The 17,209-nt window shown below is 52.6% G+C and overlaps 6 protein-coding genes across 6 annotated transcripts; 4 read left to right on the top strand and 2 right to left on the bottom strand.

The window, feature by feature from the left end:
* Positions 1–1,917: 1,917 nt before the first annotated feature.
* POSPLADRAFT_1043361 (hypothetical protein) lies at positions 1,918–5,370 on the bottom strand (the record flags this gene model as incomplete). Its single annotated transcript, XM_024478291.1, has 11 exons — positions 1,918–2,044; positions 2,148–2,234; positions 2,286–2,661; positions 2,721–3,663; positions 3,719–3,757; positions 4,098–4,211; positions 4,272–4,372; positions 4,429–4,634; positions 4,687–4,901; positions 4,987–5,243; positions 5,325–5,370. 11 exons carry the CDS (start codon positions 5,368–5,370, stop codon positions 1,918–1,920), a joined length of 2,511 nt encoding a protein of 836 aa, XP_024342561.1.
* A 395-nt stretch (positions 5,371–5,765) lies between these two features.
* POSPLADRAFT_1177263 (hypothetical protein) lies at positions 5,766–6,561 on the top strand. Its single transcript, XM_024488485.1, has 4 exons — positions 5,766–5,855; positions 6,024–6,089; positions 6,144–6,386; positions 6,445–6,561. Exons 1-4 carry the CDS (start codon positions 5,853–5,855, stop codon positions 6,463–6,465), a joined length of 333 nt encoding a protein of 110 aa, XP_024342560.1. The 5' UTR covers positions 5,766–5,852; the 3' UTR covers positions 6,466–6,561.
* Positions 6,562–8,601: 2,040 nt separating this feature from the next.
* POSPLADRAFT_1031033 (hypothetical protein) lies at positions 8,602–10,127 on the top strand (the record flags this gene model as incomplete). Its single annotated transcript, XM_024476761.1, has 5 exons — positions 8,602–8,793; positions 8,847–9,367; positions 9,429–9,819; positions 9,861–9,930; positions 9,976–10,127. 5 exons carry the CDS (start codon positions 8,602–8,604, stop codon positions 10,125–10,127), a joined length of 1,326 nt encoding a protein of 441 aa, XP_024342559.1.
* Positions 10,128–10,951: 824 nt separating this feature from the next.
* Positions 10,952–11,773, top strand: POSPLADRAFT_1052435 (hypothetical protein; the record flags this gene model as incomplete). The annotated part of the gene is made up of 1 exon (XM_024480272.1): positions 10,952–11,773. The coding sequence occupies one exon, from the start codon at positions 10,952–10,954 to the stop codon at positions 11,771–11,773; it is 822 nt and encodes a 273-aa protein (XP_024342558.1).
* A 290-nt stretch (positions 11,774–12,063) lies between these two features.
* Positions 12,064–14,227, bottom strand: POSPLADRAFT_1072763 (hypothetical protein). The gene is made up of 11 exons (XM_024482546.1): positions 14,056–14,227; positions 13,901–14,004; positions 13,802–13,837; positions 13,518–13,746; positions 13,332–13,462; positions 13,266–13,283; positions 13,161–13,211; positions 12,988–13,110; positions 12,763–12,920; positions 12,633–12,705; positions 12,064–12,577 (listed from the first exon to the last, which is right to left on the bottom strand). Exons 1-11 carry the CDS (start codon positions 14,198–14,200, stop codon positions 12,182–12,184), a joined length of 1,464 nt encoding a protein of 487 aa, XP_024342557.1. The 5' UTR covers positions 14,201–14,227; the 3' UTR covers positions 12,064–12,181.
* Positions 14,228–15,757: 1,530 nt separating this feature from the next.
* POSPLADRAFT_1043358 (hypothetical protein) lies at positions 15,758–16,913 on the top strand (the record flags this gene model as incomplete). Its single annotated transcript, XM_024478290.1, has 3 exons — positions 15,758–16,467; positions 16,523–16,590; positions 16,822–16,913. 3 exons carry the CDS (start codon positions 15,758–15,760, stop codon positions 16,911–16,913), a joined length of 870 nt encoding a protein of 289 aa, XP_024342556.1.
* Between the last annotated feature and the right edge of the window lie 296 nt (positions 16,914–17,209).

Here is a 17,209-nt window from a genome sequence, read left to right as displayed (position 1 = left end):
CGTTTCTGCGGTACTTGTGGACTTTTAGTCTTCACCTGTGATCGCAACTCTACGTGTATATTTTATAGCAATTGTGAACAATGTATATGTTTTCAGTCCGGGAACAAGAGACGCTTGCCCCGAGCTTGTTGGAGAACCTGCACCAAGAGTTGCGTGTCCCCTTCGAAAAGGCGCTTATCTCACCATAAATATTCGTTACTTGAGTAGTCCTGATCCTAGTCGAGAATAAGCCCCTACTGAACAGTGTCCTTGACGTTTGCTTTAGGGAAGGAGGCAGTAACACGTACCCTTGGTGTGCCACTACCGGTCGATGTATTTCGCCCGCTCATAGGCGGTACCCGAATCCAGCTACAGCGAGACCACCTGCATGACGAAAGCGGACTCTCGTTTCAATGTAGATATTAAATTGCTGTTCTTAGACCATATGTCTTGAGACGCGCTTTCGCCCGCTGTCACGTCCAATGTGATTCTCACGTTCCACGGTGATCAATTCGGGACGCCCGACAAAACGACGAGTGATTGGCACAGCCGGGGCTGAGATCCAAAAGGCGGGGTATGATCGATGTGTGCCAATGAAGTTTAATCGCCCCCAATGCCATCCTGTCTTATCTGTGCAGCGGTTGCATCTGGCTGTGAGTAGATCTTTGTAAAGGAGCGTAGCCGCTTAGCCACATAGTTCCATTATGATTGGAATATTCTCACAAATGAATCACTGCTGATCATACTGCGAATGAGGGGCCGCAGCAGAATGATTTGGGTCTGGGCGCGTAGGGCCGCCGTGGGGCAAACCAGTGGCTCTAGTCTCCTGAGAGCAGACTGATAGACAATTCCTTCAACCTACGCCGGCTGCGGATATCCATGTCTGGCGTCTGCTTTCCAGCGCACTATGCACGGAGCTTGATAAATATATGGTTGAACGCATGCATTGCCACCAGAGGCGCCACTGATTCATGATATGATGTCGACCATGATCGCCTTCCCAAGATGCGGCCGCATACGAAAAGGGATATCCATACAACGCCCCGGGTTTCTCCTTGCGTGAATAGCGCTGACACCAGGAGCTCAAGATCCTCTTGAAGATTAGCAAACTCTCAGGTCCGGTCTTGAAATGTATACATAATCCCTCCGTAAAATGGTGGTATGCCACGAGGAGATTACGCAATGAATGACTCCTTGAACGTGGCGTCGCTATCGTGACATGCAAAATAGTTGCATTGGTTGGAGCAATACTGCATAGCTATCGATGGTTAATGCAATTATTTTCATGCACGATGTGCTATAAACAAGACATCAGGGACAGGCAAGTAGTGAGTCTGATGCGAGGGCCCGAAACTTGTGCCATTAAATATGACAGTTGTCGGCTGTGTGTCCCACGGTGACAATAGGAGAGGCAGGCGATGAAGACAATCCTCTGGTTCTCAATGCATAGCGTGCTGAACCCTGATGATGAGCGATGGCAATCTGACGCAATCATGTCAGAAAGCTCGATAAGTGATAGGCCACAAGAAGAGCGTACTTTTTATTGGTAGATATATACGTTGGGATGTTCAACATTGTATCGATTCCTTACATGATAGTCGCTGGAGAGGTACTTCAGCGGACGGCAACTGAGAGGCATCGTTGATGCGATGTGTCGTCAACGACAAGGATTATCGTATATTGTTGGGTTCGCGAAGGAGTAAGGATAACCGGCATGTCATAGGGTGCTATGAAAGCCATAGAGATAAGCAAGTGCGAATCTCAAGGCCAAGGATACACATGTCACCCATGAGAACAATCATCCGAGTCGATGAACCTAACAATAAGCGCTTGGAGGAACGCCATTGTGTCTTCGCTCAAACGACCGCGGCGAGATTGCAGCTGACTTCGGAGATTGGGCACTCACGTACATCCCGAGTAATTGAGACGCTGGCTCGACTACAGCTTCGGACGACAAACATATACCATCCCGATCAACGATGCATGCTCGGCTAACCACACAACTTCTATTGTGCCATGTCGCTTTGCATCGTGTATCCGAGCACGGTAGCACGGTGAAAACGCCCTGGCAAACCACATGTTCAACGTCTACGGTGTGTATCTTGCGGCATTTTGAAATGTGTCAGTCAGCTACAGTCCTAGATGATACCATGATATACGGAACTAACTCTATTTGTGATGTCTCTGTCCCTTCCACATCTGACTCCGATTGGCTCCCACCATCGCTCTCTACATCGTATAATTTGAGGGATAGCCTAGTGTAGAATGGATCAGATGGCACAACAATCGGGGCCCTCGGCACGCACAACAAAGCCCCTCGGGCACGCAACTTGGGAAACCGTGACATGAAGCCGTCTTGCCAACGCTTTCTGTCATCCTCGCCCATTCCGGAGTAACCATCCAGCTTTAATTCGAGGCGGTGGAAATTCGTAGGCTTAAGATGGGACAGACTAGCATCAATTCCCGAGCACGTCTCTTCGTTGAATAGTTCAGACGCCTTGACCAAGACATCGTCCTCGGCGTCGAAAGTTTCCAATGTGATCACTATGTCCTTCATGTGCGTCGAGATGATTGTGGAAAGTAACGCGGCAACCCAGGCGCAGCTGACTTCGTCCACGAGGCTGGGGATACATAGACTTAGTACTTCAAGATGCGCGTTACGGGCTAGATTTAAGTGCGATCCTGTGGTACGTGACTGACTTAGCCCTGGGCTTAACTCATGACCACTTATAGGAGCTCACCGACAATAGAGGTAGCAGACAACGCGTTAAGGTCTGCAGCGCCCACGGAAAAGAACAGGGTGCGCAGAGATTCACCACAGTGTTCGAGCAGCTCACCCACCGCAGACGTTCCGACGTCCGCGAGGTACAACCAGCTTTTGGAAACATCGTTTCCAATGTGCAGCTCTTCGATGTGCGCGCTGACCGATGCCATGACGAATAGATGGACGATATCTCTCATGACTGCTATGACCTGCGGATTCGCGACCTCCTTGTTCGTATCCTCCGGATCTTCGGCATCACGCAAGGTACGCAGTTCGAGCTTGACGGATGTGAGTTTCAAGGGAGAGAAACGCGGAGGAAGCAGGCGGTGGTCAAGGCCATGACTTTGCCACTCCACATCCCAACATTGCAGGTTGCGGAGAGCGGGCATAGCCAGTATGAGGTGCCCGAACTGATGGACAGAGGAGAACTCCACATCATACAGCGAGAGCGTGGTGAGGGCCGCGAACTCCGCAAGGCACATCCAAAAGCAGCCATCGATGATGGTTGCGCGGAACGAACAGTACTGGATGTGGAGGCGAGCGACCGCTGTCAGCCTCCGCGCCAGCATCAGCGGAAACGTAGCCAGACTTGGCGCGTGCCGCCGCCGCATCTCCCACTGATTATCAACCAGAATGCCTTTCACCAGGGGAGAGACGTGCGGGTTGGCTTTGAGCAGACGGAGGAAGCTGACCAACTGGGGCCGGTCGGTGAATGTGACGTTTCGCAGAAGATGAAACCGGCATCTGGCTAGCCATGCCTTGCATGTAAGTGCACAAGCTAGCAAGGCTTCACGGTCGGCTACGACCCAGGCGTCGTGGAAGCAATCGATAATGCGCTCGCAAGTCTCGACGGGGAGCGTCGTCGGTCGCAAATTGACAAGCATGGAAGACGAGCCTGGACGCGCATGCGCGGCTGTGTGCTGTGCACGCATGATGAGAGTGCTCTTGACGTGCAACGTTAAATGTTTGACTCACGGGAACAACCATGAGAGGTTCTAAGTCCTGTTCCCGTTTCTACGTGGAGCGGACGTAGATATTCCGGTGTCGGTTTCACTTCACCTGAATAAGAGGGCAATAGTTTCGTCCCACATCGAGCAGTTAAACGGCATCCGATTATGGCCCTTTATAAGGGTACTGTATTAGGCTTCCATTACTGCGGTGCCAGCCATGCAGATACCATGCAGGACACTAAGCGCCGCGTGACATGGCATGTCCAACATCAAGGGCCGTCCAATCGGGAAACAGCATGGATATTCCACCTGAACGACACATTTGACTGAACAGAACGTAGGCGAATCAGATTATACTATATGCATTGTATAGACGACAGCGTCAGGGTGGGATCAGCACACACAAATTTAATAAACTCGTGGGGATCGATCTCCTCGTACTTCTTCGGATTCACATCCTGTCGTGTCGTCTCGGCGACAGCGCGGTCGAAGTTGAACGACGCCTTCAGGCCGACGCGCTGCAGAACTCCGACATCAGCATACCAATTACACCTCGATCAATACAGTGTATCACATACCTCAAAGAAATCCTTGATCTGCCAATCCTCGCAGTTCTTCAGGTCCGTGCCTGTGTCACGAAGCGCAGCATAAGGTCTCTCCATTGCGATAGTTGCCGGGACTGATACGCGGAAAAATGAGTTGACATTTGTATGGGTACAGGTCGAACAAGCTCACTGAATCCTGTACACGGGTATATGGCAATCTTAAAACCCAAGCGCTTGCAGTCCTCGATCTTGTAATTACCCGTGAGGCCGTTCGGAAGGACATTGATCATGACAGGGTGCGGCGCCAGTGCTTGGACAAGTCTCTTGCCTTCTTCCATCGTCCGCGGACTCTCCATGAACGCGACGTCTGCTCCTGCAGCGAGCGCTGCCTTTAACCTGGCGTCCCCATCTGTGAATCAGGCTAGAATCTGCTGAGCAGGCTGCACACCTTTTTACACCTTCCTGGAATGCTTCCTCCCCTGCGTTTGGACCGCCAAACTGTGCAGCGTTACGTGCATCCGTCCGTGCGATGATGACGAAGTCGGGATTCTGGCGCGCCTTCACCGCCGCGACAATGCGTTCCAGGTATGTCTCCATGTCGACTACATCCTTTCCAGAAAGCTGGCCGCATCGTTTCGCTGTTCGGCGTGATGTAAAGTGAGACTATACGGGGGTTTGAATTACACATGAAGACGTACGGAATGTCTGATCTTCGATGTGACAGCCCGCCACACCCGCCGCCTCGTACAATGCGATGGTCCTGGCGACGTTGAGCGGTCCCCCCGAAACCGGTATCCGCGTCTGCAATGATGGGCACGGTGCTGATGCCAACAAACATGCGCGCCGTATTTGCTAGTTCAGCGCCAGTTATGACAGAGAGATCTGGCTCGCCAATGACGGAGCCAGACGCGCCGCTGCTCGCTAGATACAGTGCATCGAAACCAGCTGCATTCGCGACATGGGCGGAGACGCCGTCATATACTCCAGGTGCAATGATGCAGTCCTCTACGCAAGCGGTAAGCTGATCGAACGTGGATTATTCTAGCACTAGATACTGGCTTTCTTTAAGCAGTTGGCGCAGCTTACGAGGCATGTTTGCCTTATAGCCGATGGGGAGGTTGTTCGTCGTCATGATGTTTTCGAGTTCGCTTGGCAATAGTCAGGAAAGAAGGGTGATTTTTATAGAAAGAGGCAGCTAGATGAGGCATTTTGAAGTGCGCTCTGCTGGCCTGTAGCCGCATATATTGACGTCAAAGGCGCAAGCACCACCAACAAGTGGTGCCAGAATGATATCATAAGTCTGTCATGCCGAGTCCGTTGTACCCTGCCATATATTGCTTTGAGTTCTGGACAACAGATAGAGAAAACCAGAGCCAAAGCTGGAGCTAATGGTCGAAGGGCACCCCAGTCTTCGGCTTGCGAAGTGGACATGGGCGACAAAGTGCAAAGTATGTTGTTGGCGCACCTTGGCGCGCGCATCCGCTTAGCGCCCAAAGCCGCACCGGCGAATGCCGAAGCTAGCGCTCTCACATTCTTGTCGCTGCCGCCCAACGCAGTCATCAACGCCGTCGTCGCCCCTGTCGCCCTCAAGCCTCGCCCATTTCCGACATTGCAATGGTGAGTATCACAAGAACTGCTGGCGTGCTGGCGGCACAAGCTTTTTCTGCTCGTTTGCACCGTCTGGAAGGTGGATGCATGCTCCAGCTTCCAGATGTACCCAGAGTCCATTGGGTGCCGGTGACCTTTGGCTAGTTGCTTCGGTGCTGACACGCTATGCTCCTATAGGCCTCAACAGAACTCGCCGCTACGTATGCTGCCCTTATCCTCGCTGACGAGGGCATCGAGATCACTGTGAGCGATCCGCGAAACGCAGCACGCAAGGTACACTGACTAGACGTCCTGCAGTCGGACAAAATTGTCGCGCTGACATCAGCCGCGTCGATCGAGCTCGAGCCAATTTGGGCATCCCTCCTCGCGAAGGCACTCGAGGGAAAGAACGTAAAAGAACTCCTGACGAACGTCGGCTCTGGAGGCGGCGCACCCGCCGTCGGTGCACCATCGGCAGCGGCCGGCGGCGCAGCAGCAGCAGAGGCACCGAAGGAGGAGGAGAAGAAGGAAGAGGAGAAGGAGGAGTCAGACGACGACATGGTGCGTGTTGTGCTGCGATGTACGGTGTGCAGGTTACTAATGTGGATCTGGTTATCAGGGTTTCGGTCTGTTCGATTAGTCTCTGCATTTTTTCTCCTCTGTTATCCTACTGTAGCGCATCATGCAGCAACGCCATGCTCTCTACTATGTATTGCTTGCGCGTTCCGCGACACATCACACTCGGCATGCATTCACATGAACATTGTGTCACCCCACTTTGCCTTGCAGGTATTGTTGCGCAGTATTGTCCTATCGTGAAGTGCTCTGTCTGGCGATTGTGAACATCCCTTGGTGCTTGCCTGAACATTGTCTAGCGTCTACGTCTCAAAGAATTCTTATCACTTCACAGAAGTTTCCAACCGCTTCGCTGACTGCAGCTTGATTCATTTGAAAAGCAGGAGCGATGCCCTCACTTGTACACTATGGCGACCACCAAAGCTCTGCTTACCTCGCCTCCAGCCTATTCGCGGACTTGCGACTGCTGGTGCGTTTGGCGCGTTATTCTACTCTGCAGCAGCAGACATGGTAGTCTCCTGGAGACAGTGCGTGAATATTTACTTCAATCCCTTGCGGGCTCAGGATATACGTGTCTATAGCGTTCCTACAGAACGTGTACAAACTCGTGCCCAAGTTTTAAATTGATATGTCAAATCCACTTTTCAAGTACAGTATGTTTCATGCGGTATCTCTCCAATGTATCGGGGTTGATGCATACGTCAGTCTCACACAATGTAGCCAGATATCCTCGCTTTTCCGACGACTCCCGGTTCTTCATGCAGGACCAAACAATTCACGAGTTACATAGACCCATATATGGTCAAGATGTAGATGCTACTCTAGCACCAGTGTTCCGGACGCATAAGCGAGATCCAAGCACAAGAGGCCTCATCGCGGAATTTGCCAAGCCGAGGCCCCTACAAGGGGGTAACAAGGATCGACGGCAACTCTGGGGTCGCCCTGATCGACCATCTCAGTGCAACAACACAGATGCCGCTTGTGCACGGACCATGACCTTGTAAGGGCTTTCCCCTGGAAAAGCATAACCATGGGCAGGAGGACCTACGAACGTCATGACGAACGAATGCCGAACGTATACCCTACTGCTGGGTACTGCTGAGGGCGTGTGGCATGATAAATTCGCGACGTCGCGATGTCAATTTGCAAATCGTATTTTATAGGTAAGCTACGTGTACAGTTGTATAGTCTGAATGCGTTTACTTGATTCAAACTAGGCTCATTCCGTTTAGGAAGAGTGTCCGCGTGCGATGGACACACTCTGGATAGCTGTATTCTCGAGATTCATCATTGGAGTGGCATCGTTATACACACAACATCGTGATATAACGACCCGACAATGAACATCTAGTGTGTCCACGAATAGTCCAACACACAATGCTAAGCCTCCTAGCGGTATTTTTGTGATGTCAGCACCGACAGGTCCCAGCATGCGAGACGTCAGACGGTGTAATTCACAGTACCAGCGTGCTTCCAGTTGGCCACTAGCGTGTCGAAGTCAGTCGCACCCGGTCGGGATCTTCCTCTCCGCGGTCGGACGAAGTCATCTTTCCCCGCACATGCGAGGCCGCTGGACGCAGCACTGATGGCTAAATATAGGGCAACAGACATCGACAGGATCAGACATCCTCACATCGGTGATATGGACTTGCGTCTTCGTGGACCTTCCAGCAACGTCCTGGTAGAAACGGTCAAGCTCAAGATGTGATCGAAGAACATGCCAGCTACGGCGCATGGAGGACCTGCGATGACATCAGATACTCGCTCCTTACGACCACAGGTACTGGCGGCATGCGGTCAACAAGAAAGGAATGGTTTCTTGTGAGATCCACAAGACACTATGCAGGATCGTTGCCACTGATGTACGCGATGTTGACTACAAGCCAGACAAACGTTGAGGAGCGAGACAATGGTGCAGCATAGCGCGGCGAGTGGTAAGTGGAAGATGGCAAGGCCCATGTGTTTCGGCTGAGCAGAGCATCACGCACAGACCGCGATTGTTATACCCAATATGGTGCAGTCAGACACCAGCTTGGACCCGGTCAGCTGACCTTGTATACCACCACAATCGCGTCGCGTGGCGTTCATAAAGTCGGCGCGCCCTCTTGCTTTCCTGATTCTTGCGCCCATTGCAGGCCGCCCACGCACCCCTTGTAACGCGTCATTATTGTCCCAGTCCCCGTCCCCGCTGTCTTGCAGGATGGACGCGTCGCATGACCGCATCGTCGTCGCAGTCTACTTCGACGAACTTCATAATTGGGAAATGTACCAGGTGCAGTCGCCCTACATTCACGCACCACGGCCCCGCTTGCACACGGAGAGCTTCAGAACCATCCTTGAGGGCGAGTGGAGCATGGAGAAGTATTACAGCACGAGCTGCTCGAGCGAGATGGTCAGTGTGCGGTTAAGTACGTAAGTTACGACGGCACTGACCTATGGCGACAGACGACAAACGAGCACTCCGAGACTGTGCGTCCGGCTGAACAGTCCACACCGTGGACAGGAGAGAGCAGCGTGGAATGGAATCACGCGGCATTCCCCTACGAAGAGCAGTGGCGCCACGTCCAGAGGGAGATACAATACAGTGCTCTTTGCGGGACTCACAGCTACGATCAAAACGGGATACAGGAACACCGCTACGAAGGCTGTTGGAATGAGTATATCCGTCCCAATGGTCTTGTTACCTCTGACATTGACATGCACTCTCATCGCGGCGGAGTGCATCCTGTGGAATCCGGCGCAAGCCAGGTGGACGGATACTATACGCAAGAGGACCATCATCCGAACACAAATGTGGGGTGGTACCTACTTCCCACGAGAGATGGCTGGTACTACGGGGATGAGACACGCCGCCGTAGCGAACAAATGCAGTGGGCACAGTGTCGGCAGGAGATACGGAAGATAGAGAATGGCGGGGTCTACCAGGAGGGCCGACACCGAGCTGAATACCTTCAACGCGAGGTAGAGTGCGTACGCACGGCCGCCAGAGAGTGATCGGCACTGACTTCGTGTCAGCGCTATTTGCAGAGCGCAAGGGTGGATCTCCGAGGGCAATTCGCCTTCGGAGGTTGGCTGGTATCCGCTACCAGGAGGTGGGCGATACTGGGGAAACAAGGACCGACACCACGGCGAGGAGCCCCCGGTACAGTGTCAAGTGGAAGGTGCATGGGACAACGATGTGAAGAAAAGCTTCAACGATGCGCATTCGAGAGATACTACCCCTGACAACGAGCGGCAGCGGGAATTGATGTGCAACCAGGTGACGCTTGCTTGTGAAGATAATCACGAGCCTGTACCCTTCGTACAACACAGGATGTTCGAGCAAAGGACACCCTCAAGGCCTGTGCTAGGGCCTATGAAAGGGCTGGTGGACATTGTCAGAGCTCTGACGGGGCAGACACCCCTCGCGTCGGGTGAGGTGTGTTGCTCCATATGCAATAAAGTATACGACGTGAGCAGCATACTGCGGACTGTCACGAGGAGGGGCACATACCTGACGAGGAAGACATTCCGGAAGAGGAGGCGTCACGTATTCACTTAATTCCTAGCTTGAATGTACTGCACTGATGACTAGGGTCGATTGAGCCTTCCACAGAAGTCCGAATGAACAGCGTACTTGTAATAGCAAGCCCGCGTAACACAAAGCGCACCGATACCTGTCCATACACACGTCGACGGCGCTGCTTCCAGTCACGGTTTGGTCATCGCCTCCGTGATGGGTGTTGATTCCAGCGCACATTTTGTGAGCGTAGTAAACATTGAGTAAGTCGTGCTAGATCGTTTTGCGCTGGGCGCTTTTCCTCCTTCGACCACTATGTGAGAGTTCATTACTCAACCTTGCTCTTGTCTGTATCGCAAACAGCGTCTGCCACACCTCTATGAATCTGCTTACAATGCACTAGTCTCGTCCCTGTTGTCTCGTCCTGCCAACTTTGCTGATTACCGCCTTCCTAAACTGCGTCTGCTATTGCTCGTCCGATCGGACTCACTTCGGACGTGAAGCAGATGCCTTGGATAACGCTCGAAGATTCAAGGAGATTTGGATTGACTGCTCTGTTTTTGGAACTTCCACGACCTCTATCTTTACGATACATTGTGGAAGACTTGGTCTGGAGACCGCTGCCTCCGACACACCCGGCCGCAGTTGGTCTGGAGATGTCTTGTAAGCGCTGACAATCGGTCTGGAGACATGCCGCAGATGGTCTGGAGATGTGCCGCACCCTGTCTGGAGACCTGCCGACGCATGGCGGCCATGGCTTCCGTCTGCATGTCCGGCTTCGGGCACTTTGTTAGAACGCAGATTGCACACGTATGACAAAGCGTAAACATAGCTGGGGACCCTTGCGCCTGAGTACTCGAGAGCGCCTGCAGCAATATGCAGGTATAAATGATGTGGAACTTGTGCTCTCTTCTGCATCGCGAGCATCGCGAACGTCGCTCCATAACGCTACTAGGGGACACTACCCGAGCTTTGTACACCCTGTACGTGTTTAGAATCAAGACTCTGCTTCGCAGCTAACCCTCATATGCTGATCACTGCAGAGTCTACTATGTCTCAACCCGTCCCTGAAGCCGCATATATCAACGGCCACCACGAATCCGTACTGCGCTCGCACAACTGGCGCACCGTAGAGAACTCCGCTGCATATCTCCTGAAATCCATCCGCCCCGACATGCACGTCCTGGACGTCGGATGTGGCCCCGGGTCTATTACGATCGATTTTGCGCGCCTCGTCCCGCAAGGCCACGCTGTGGGTATCGAGAATACGTCCGATGTGCTTGCAGAGGCCCGTACATCTGCATCAGCTCAGGGCATCACGAATGTCGAGTTCCGCATCGGCGATGCGCTCGCGCTCGACTTCCCCGACGGTACATTTGACGTTGTGCATGCGCACCAGGTGCTGCAGCATGTCCCCGACCCGGTCCTTGTGCTGAGCGAGATGCGTCGCGTTACGAAGCCTGGCGGGTTCGTTGCCGTGCGCCAGGGCAACTTCGGGAACATGTCGTTTTTCCCGGAAGACCCGGTCCTAGATGAGTGGAAGGAGACACACATGGCTGTCACGCGTGCGCTCGGGGGTGAGCCGAGCGCGGGTTGCAGGCTGGTGTCGTGGGCGATGCAGGCAGGATTCCCGCGCGAGACAATCACGACGACGGCGAGCGCATGGTGCTACAGCACGCCCGAGGAGCGTGCTTGGTGGGGCAATTTGTGGGCAGACCGGGTGCAGTTGTCCGCATTTGCGACCAAGGCAGTCAAGGGTGGCTTTGCGACGCAAGAGAAATTGGACATGTTCTCGCAGGCGTTCCGCCAGTGGATGCAGCAGGAAGATGGCTGGTACGCGCTGCTGCACGGAGAGATCCTTTGCCGCGTTTGACCGCTGCTCGTAAGTCTCTGCTCTGCATAGCTTCGAATGAGTGCTCACAACTACCGTAGGAATACGTGAATCTTGTCAAACAGGATAGTGATTGTGCTGCTCAACCAGCATAGACGTGTATCCGAGATACGAGCACTAGGAATCATGTAAACAAGTCCGAGGCTGACTACTTGCCAATATGTATAATCTTGTACGAATGCGGCTTTCATTACGCTCTCACGGAGCGTTCTGATGTCTGAGATGCTCTCAGGGACTTGGTCCGGAGTACGATGTAGACCATGTCGACCGTGGCGCACAGAATCGATCTGGATTAACATTGTCCCCAAACTGTGGCCAGATCGACCGTGGAGAAATGGCAGCAGTCATTATGTACATGAGGCGTGCCCAATCTCGCGTGTGCTCATACGGTCAGAACTTCCATCCTCCCGTTAAGCCCATGACGTTCTCCGGATCCACCTGAGCCTTGATCGTCTGCAGAGCAAGTAGGTTGTCGCCGTACATACGCGGAATGGACGCATCGTAGATCGCGTAATTCGGGTAGAGCGACACATTCCCGACGTCTTGGCCTTCGCTGACGGCAACTTGTGTGAGGTAGCCTGCGCTGTCGAGCATCGCTTGGTGCATCAGGGCATCTTGGTCTGGCAGAGACCAAGCAAAGTAGATGTACATCGGCAGCAGGGCTTGTGCGCGACTGGGAGGCCAGGCAGAGTCGGACCCATGCGTGAACACACTGGGGAGGAAGGGCTCAACATCGTAGCTGATGAAGAGGCTCGGTACCTCAAGGGCTAGCGTGGACACCCAGAACTGCATGATTACTTCGGTTTTTCACATTGCAGATGATAGAACTGTGGTCACGAACATTTGTCTCATTCACAACAGCGCCTATATACGACGGAGTGATCTCCAGGAGGGAAACTGTGTGGAAGTATCCCCTGGATTACGGATGCAGTCAATCTATCATAACGACCCCAAATAAGGGGTTCACTAACCGTAGCCCATATGTGATATTGCTCGGGGCACTCAGGATAAGCGAGTAGTACGAGCGGGTTGAAATGTCTTGGGTGATCGCCGGAATAGCCAAGAATTCATCGAAGATCCCATCAGGCGGAGTGGGGCCATCGTAGAACATGCTAACCTCTCCGATACTCTGGTGCCGTTCGCGGGTTCAGTAAGGATAACACCGCCGTGAATGTCAAGGGCATCCGTTGACGTACTGCACCAAGATCGTAATTAAAGGAGGTAATGATGGCGGCCTTCGGATCCGTGACGTTAGCATAGAAGTTGGCTGTGGCGGCTGCCAATGCGTCAAACTCTCCAAGAGTAATGATTAGACCTCCCTGAAAGCAACGTCTCATTGCCCGCAGCGAGAGTGAATGATAAACCCTACCCAGACCGGGCCTTGCGTGTACGTCTTGAGCGTGAATTGTGTGACGATACCCTGTTGTTATGTTCAATTACGAACAGAGGAAGCATACTTGTATACAAAGCTCACAAAATTGTTGAAACCGCCCTAGGAACAGTCAGTTAGGCAGGTGTGATGATAATGGGCCTAACCCACTTTGAGAGCGAAGAAGAGATCCGGGTTCACAGTATCCGTGACAGTAGCCACAGTACCATTTGGTAGGACAAGCTCGAAGGCAGTAACAGTGTCAATGGTCAAACCATGCTGATTGGATAGGAAAGAGAATCCTTCAAAGACGCGGACCTTGAGCATGAATGTCGGGCATGCTGTCTAGATACTCACCACCACCGAGAGTGAAACCTCCAACGCCCACACCTGTTACCCGGCCACCAACCACAGAAACCCCGTAGGTTTCAAGAGCGGCGTAGACGTCGTCCCAGACCAACCCGGTACCAATGCTCGCCGTTTGCGCATCCGCGTTATAAGTGACGCCATTGAAACGTGCCATTGTAATTTGGATTCCAGCCGTGGAGGAGAATCCAGGGTTCGAGGCATGTCCTCCACCTTTGATCTGAGCGAGAATTTCATCAGCTCGACTTTGTGAACGTAATATGGAGGGGTCGTACTGCAAATGAGGTTTGAGTCTGTCCAAGTATTTGTAACTATACACGTCACTGTCTTAGAAAAGACTTTAGTCCCCCAACTCATGACACAGGTTTACTGACCACCACGCCGACGTCTTCGGTTATGCCTGGTTCTACAGAGCATACAGCGTTTTGGCTACTTGATGACATGTAATGCGCGATGTCTTCGTCGTAGTACCACTCGGCTAGACCTGCTCAGCAGTTATCACAACTGAGGAGCGCATAACTTGACTCACCGGGATAGAAGACCGCGGAAGCGGGAGACAGCGCATTCGCAATTTCTGTGCATACGCTGAGTGTGTCCCTCGCGCGTAAGCTTTTAGCTGCGCCATAGGTGACGACTGTTAGCACAGAGTAAACAAGCACACTGGCGGTGAACATCGTGCCGCTGTTAAAAACCTTGTGTCCTTGAAACACGGGTCTGAGACCAGCAAGTGAGCTGTGTGGCGGCCAATTATCACCTGCAGCAGACTTGAGTTCGCACGAAACACGGATAGCCATTTGAAGTCTTGACGATCTCGCCTCCTGAAGAAGAACAGCTGCCCTAGCAGAAGATCAAGACCACATGGACCATCGGCGAAACAATGGCCCAGTGGCGTCCTTACGTATGGAAATAGACATCATAGCAGCAGCCGTTGCTAGTCATGGGAAGAGGAGAATTTGCGAATGATGAATTCCTGGACATACGTATACAATTGAAATGACTTTCAAGGTCGCGCTATTGAGCCATTCGGATTGCCGGCCTGTGTGGTTGCATTCTGTGATAAGTACCTCACTCCATTCGTCAGCCAAACCCTTCCACAAAACATCTTATGTCTCACCCATCAAGCGTTGTGAATCCGTGAGAACGCAGAACACCCTGTTGCCAGCGGAACCAATTTAGATCCTGTCAACAAAATAACACCGAAGTATCCTTGCAGGCCTCGCCACTAAGTGGGGCTACTCTGATATCTGACTTCCAGCCTCGGAGTCGCACCTCTCGGGATAGCGATGGGAATGGGGTGATGCCTTGCTTGCTTGTGCAGCGGTAGGGACGGAGTGAGTTACCAAAACGCGCCCCAAACTCGAGGGGTCGAGCTGTACAATGCCTGGTGAGAGACTTACGGCACGGTTACATGTGATAGTCAAAGAAGCCCTTCGACACCATTCGCGGCGCGGCAGCTGACGCTGTTTGCGGTAGCGAATGCAGCCCGCTCCGTACTCCTATATTTGCGAGCGCTCGGGAAGTATGACTTAGTCTTCGAGCAAGAACAGTCTTCACAGCGCAATCTCATGTACATGTACCGTCATCGTACGAGGATCGGTGAAAATGCTGCGTTGCTAACACTGCGATCATGTGACTTTTGCCTCGCGAGAGCAACTGTGGACAATGTCACAATGGACGGTGTGTATGAGTATGCAGGAGCAGCGGCACGACACCTTGCAGCGCTCATAGCAACTGGTCAGCCGTCAAAGCATACTGGGCAACGTGATACGGGAGCTCACCTGACTAGTTTACGGATGTCTAGAATGAGTCTCGCATATGCATTAACGCTGTGTCCAAAACCATGTCTTCTCGGGGAGGCGTTAGCCTATACTGGGGTCTGCCGAGCGCTTAGTTGATTGTTCGCAATGAAGCGCGCGCGTTGACCGTTTTTCTCGATGGCCAACAACCAGCTTGAGTGGACGTGGCATTCAGGTGGCGTTCCGATCATCATTTCGTCGCAATGGGCATGGACCGTCACATAGCGCGGATCTGCGCACGATTAGCGTAAGCCACCTCTGTCAAAGCGTTGGCGCCCCCGCCTAAGCGCTGTGAGCAAGCACCGGCCCAAAACGTTAGTGGCTGAGGAACATCGAGGCATGGGCCCGCTTTCATCAAAAGCCACATAGGGGAGAGGTTATAAGACCGAGCGCAAGGCAGGGTGAGGACCTCTGCATACCCCACCCGCGCCTGTCATGGATTTAGCCTTCATCGTCGCCGACTTCCAGCCAGAATCGTACACCCTCGCCGACTTCCAGCCAGAATCGTACACCCTCGCCGACTTCCAGCCAGAATCGTACACCCTCGCCGGGCGCGCCTTGGAAGAAATTGACACGGTCGAGAAGGACTACATCTTGGCGATTCTTAACGGAGACCAGCCATACCCGACGAGCAAATCCACTCTTGCCGACACCCGGGGCGTCAAAACGAGAGCGTTCTTCGAGAAGCTACAAAACCTCGACTTCGAAATTACCCAGAATCAAAGAAGGCTGCGCGTCATCATCCATACCCAGCTACAGTCTCAGGCCAGGGCGCGGGAGTTACCTTCGGAAGGTGGCAACCAACTCTGTGCCCCGCACTCGACGGCCGTGCGTCAGCAATGTGAGCGGATACTCAAGAAGTGCATCCCACAGCGAGCGTCGCTCATCGTGAAATACGTGAATGAGATGGACGCACTCACATGGGTAGAGACGGAGCAAGACGAGTGGCAATGGCAGTGGAACGGACCATGGTTGCAGGAATGGAGCGTGGCACGTCCGAACGACGATGCGAACACGGCGAAATATGCCTATCGCGATTATGTGCTGAAGCTGGTCCTTGAAGTCGTGAACAATATGCGCAATTTTCTGGACGACCCAAGCAATTTTGATCCTAAATGGCAAAGTCCGACGGACCTAGAGAGCCGGTACGCAGGCCTGGTGGATATAGCGGGGTGTAGATTCAACGATTTGTTGAAGCAGGCTCGGCTACCGACGCAAGGGGTACCGGAAACTCAACACCCATGTTTTACTTTGTCGTGTTTATCATGGTACGTTACATCGGAGGATGTTTTGGGAGGCTAGACAAAATAATCATGTATCTATTCAAATTCTCTTCACTCACATTCCGGCACAAGTCAGACATAAATGCACGCTGTGAAGCTGAAAAGTATCAGCAGAGTAGGCCCCCCCTCTGTGACTTGAGCGACATCCACTTCGTCTTACGATGAGAAATCCGTGGAGTAGTGTAGACTTGTGACATGTATAAAGACTTCTTGAAGAGGTAGGAGCGGGCAAACCGTTGACGATGCGTGAGCGTAGTGTTCGAATCCCACAAGTGGGATCTATCTTCATGACCTGGCGCGGATTGTAGCCAGCCCCTTACGGCACTTTCCGGTTCACGTGAATCGCGTTCGAATCCAAAAGTTGCTTTTCACGAGCGCGTTGCGACGTTATACATGAGAATATCCTAGGCTGGGAGAACGCTCTATGTGTACTAATTATGTTTAATAGCATTTCTGCTGAATCTTGTTTATGTGGGACTACTGTAGGCCCCAAATGCGCCTATAATTGCCTGTCTGAAGAGGTTTCGATAGGAAAGTGGAGTTACAGTAGAGAACATATCTTTGATACACCAATCACTGGAACACAATGAAGGTCAAGGTCGAT

This window comes from Postia placenta (assembly GCF_002117355.1).
Source record: "Postia placenta MAD-698-R-SB12 unplaced genomic scaffold POSPLAscaffold_2, whole genome shotgun sequence".
NCBI lineage: Eukaryota > Fungi > Basidiomycota > Agaricomycetes > Polyporales > Adustoporiaceae > Rhodonia > Rhodonia placenta.
Note: the sequence above shows the minus strand (reverse complement) of the source record. Positions and strands in the feature narration are given on the sequence as shown.

Bases quoted from the DNA above. Each gene is read 5' to 3' on its own strand.
- POSPLADRAFT_1177263 (XM_024488485.1), top strand. The intron at 6,090-6,143 runs GTGAGCGATCCG...GACGTCCTGCAG, and splicing joins ACGAGGGCATCGAGATCACT to TCGGACAAAATTGTCGCGCT. The intron at 6,387-6,444 runs GTGCGTGTTGTG...TCTGGTTATCAG, and splicing joins AGGAGTCAGACGACGACATG to GGTTTCGGTCTGTTCGATTA.
- POSPLADRAFT_1072763 (XM_024482546.1), bottom strand. From the start codon at position 14,200: ATGTTCACCGCCAGTGTGCTTGTTTACTCTGTGCTAACAGTCGTCACC. The intron at 13,838-13,900 runs GTCAGTAAACCT...TGACGTGTATAG, and splicing joins CCGAAGACGTCGGCGTGGTG to TTACAAATACTTGGACAGAC. The intron at 13,747-13,801 runs GTACGACCCCTC...ATTCTCGCTCAG, and splicing joins AGACTCAAACCTCATTTGCA to ATCAAAGGTGGAGGACATGC.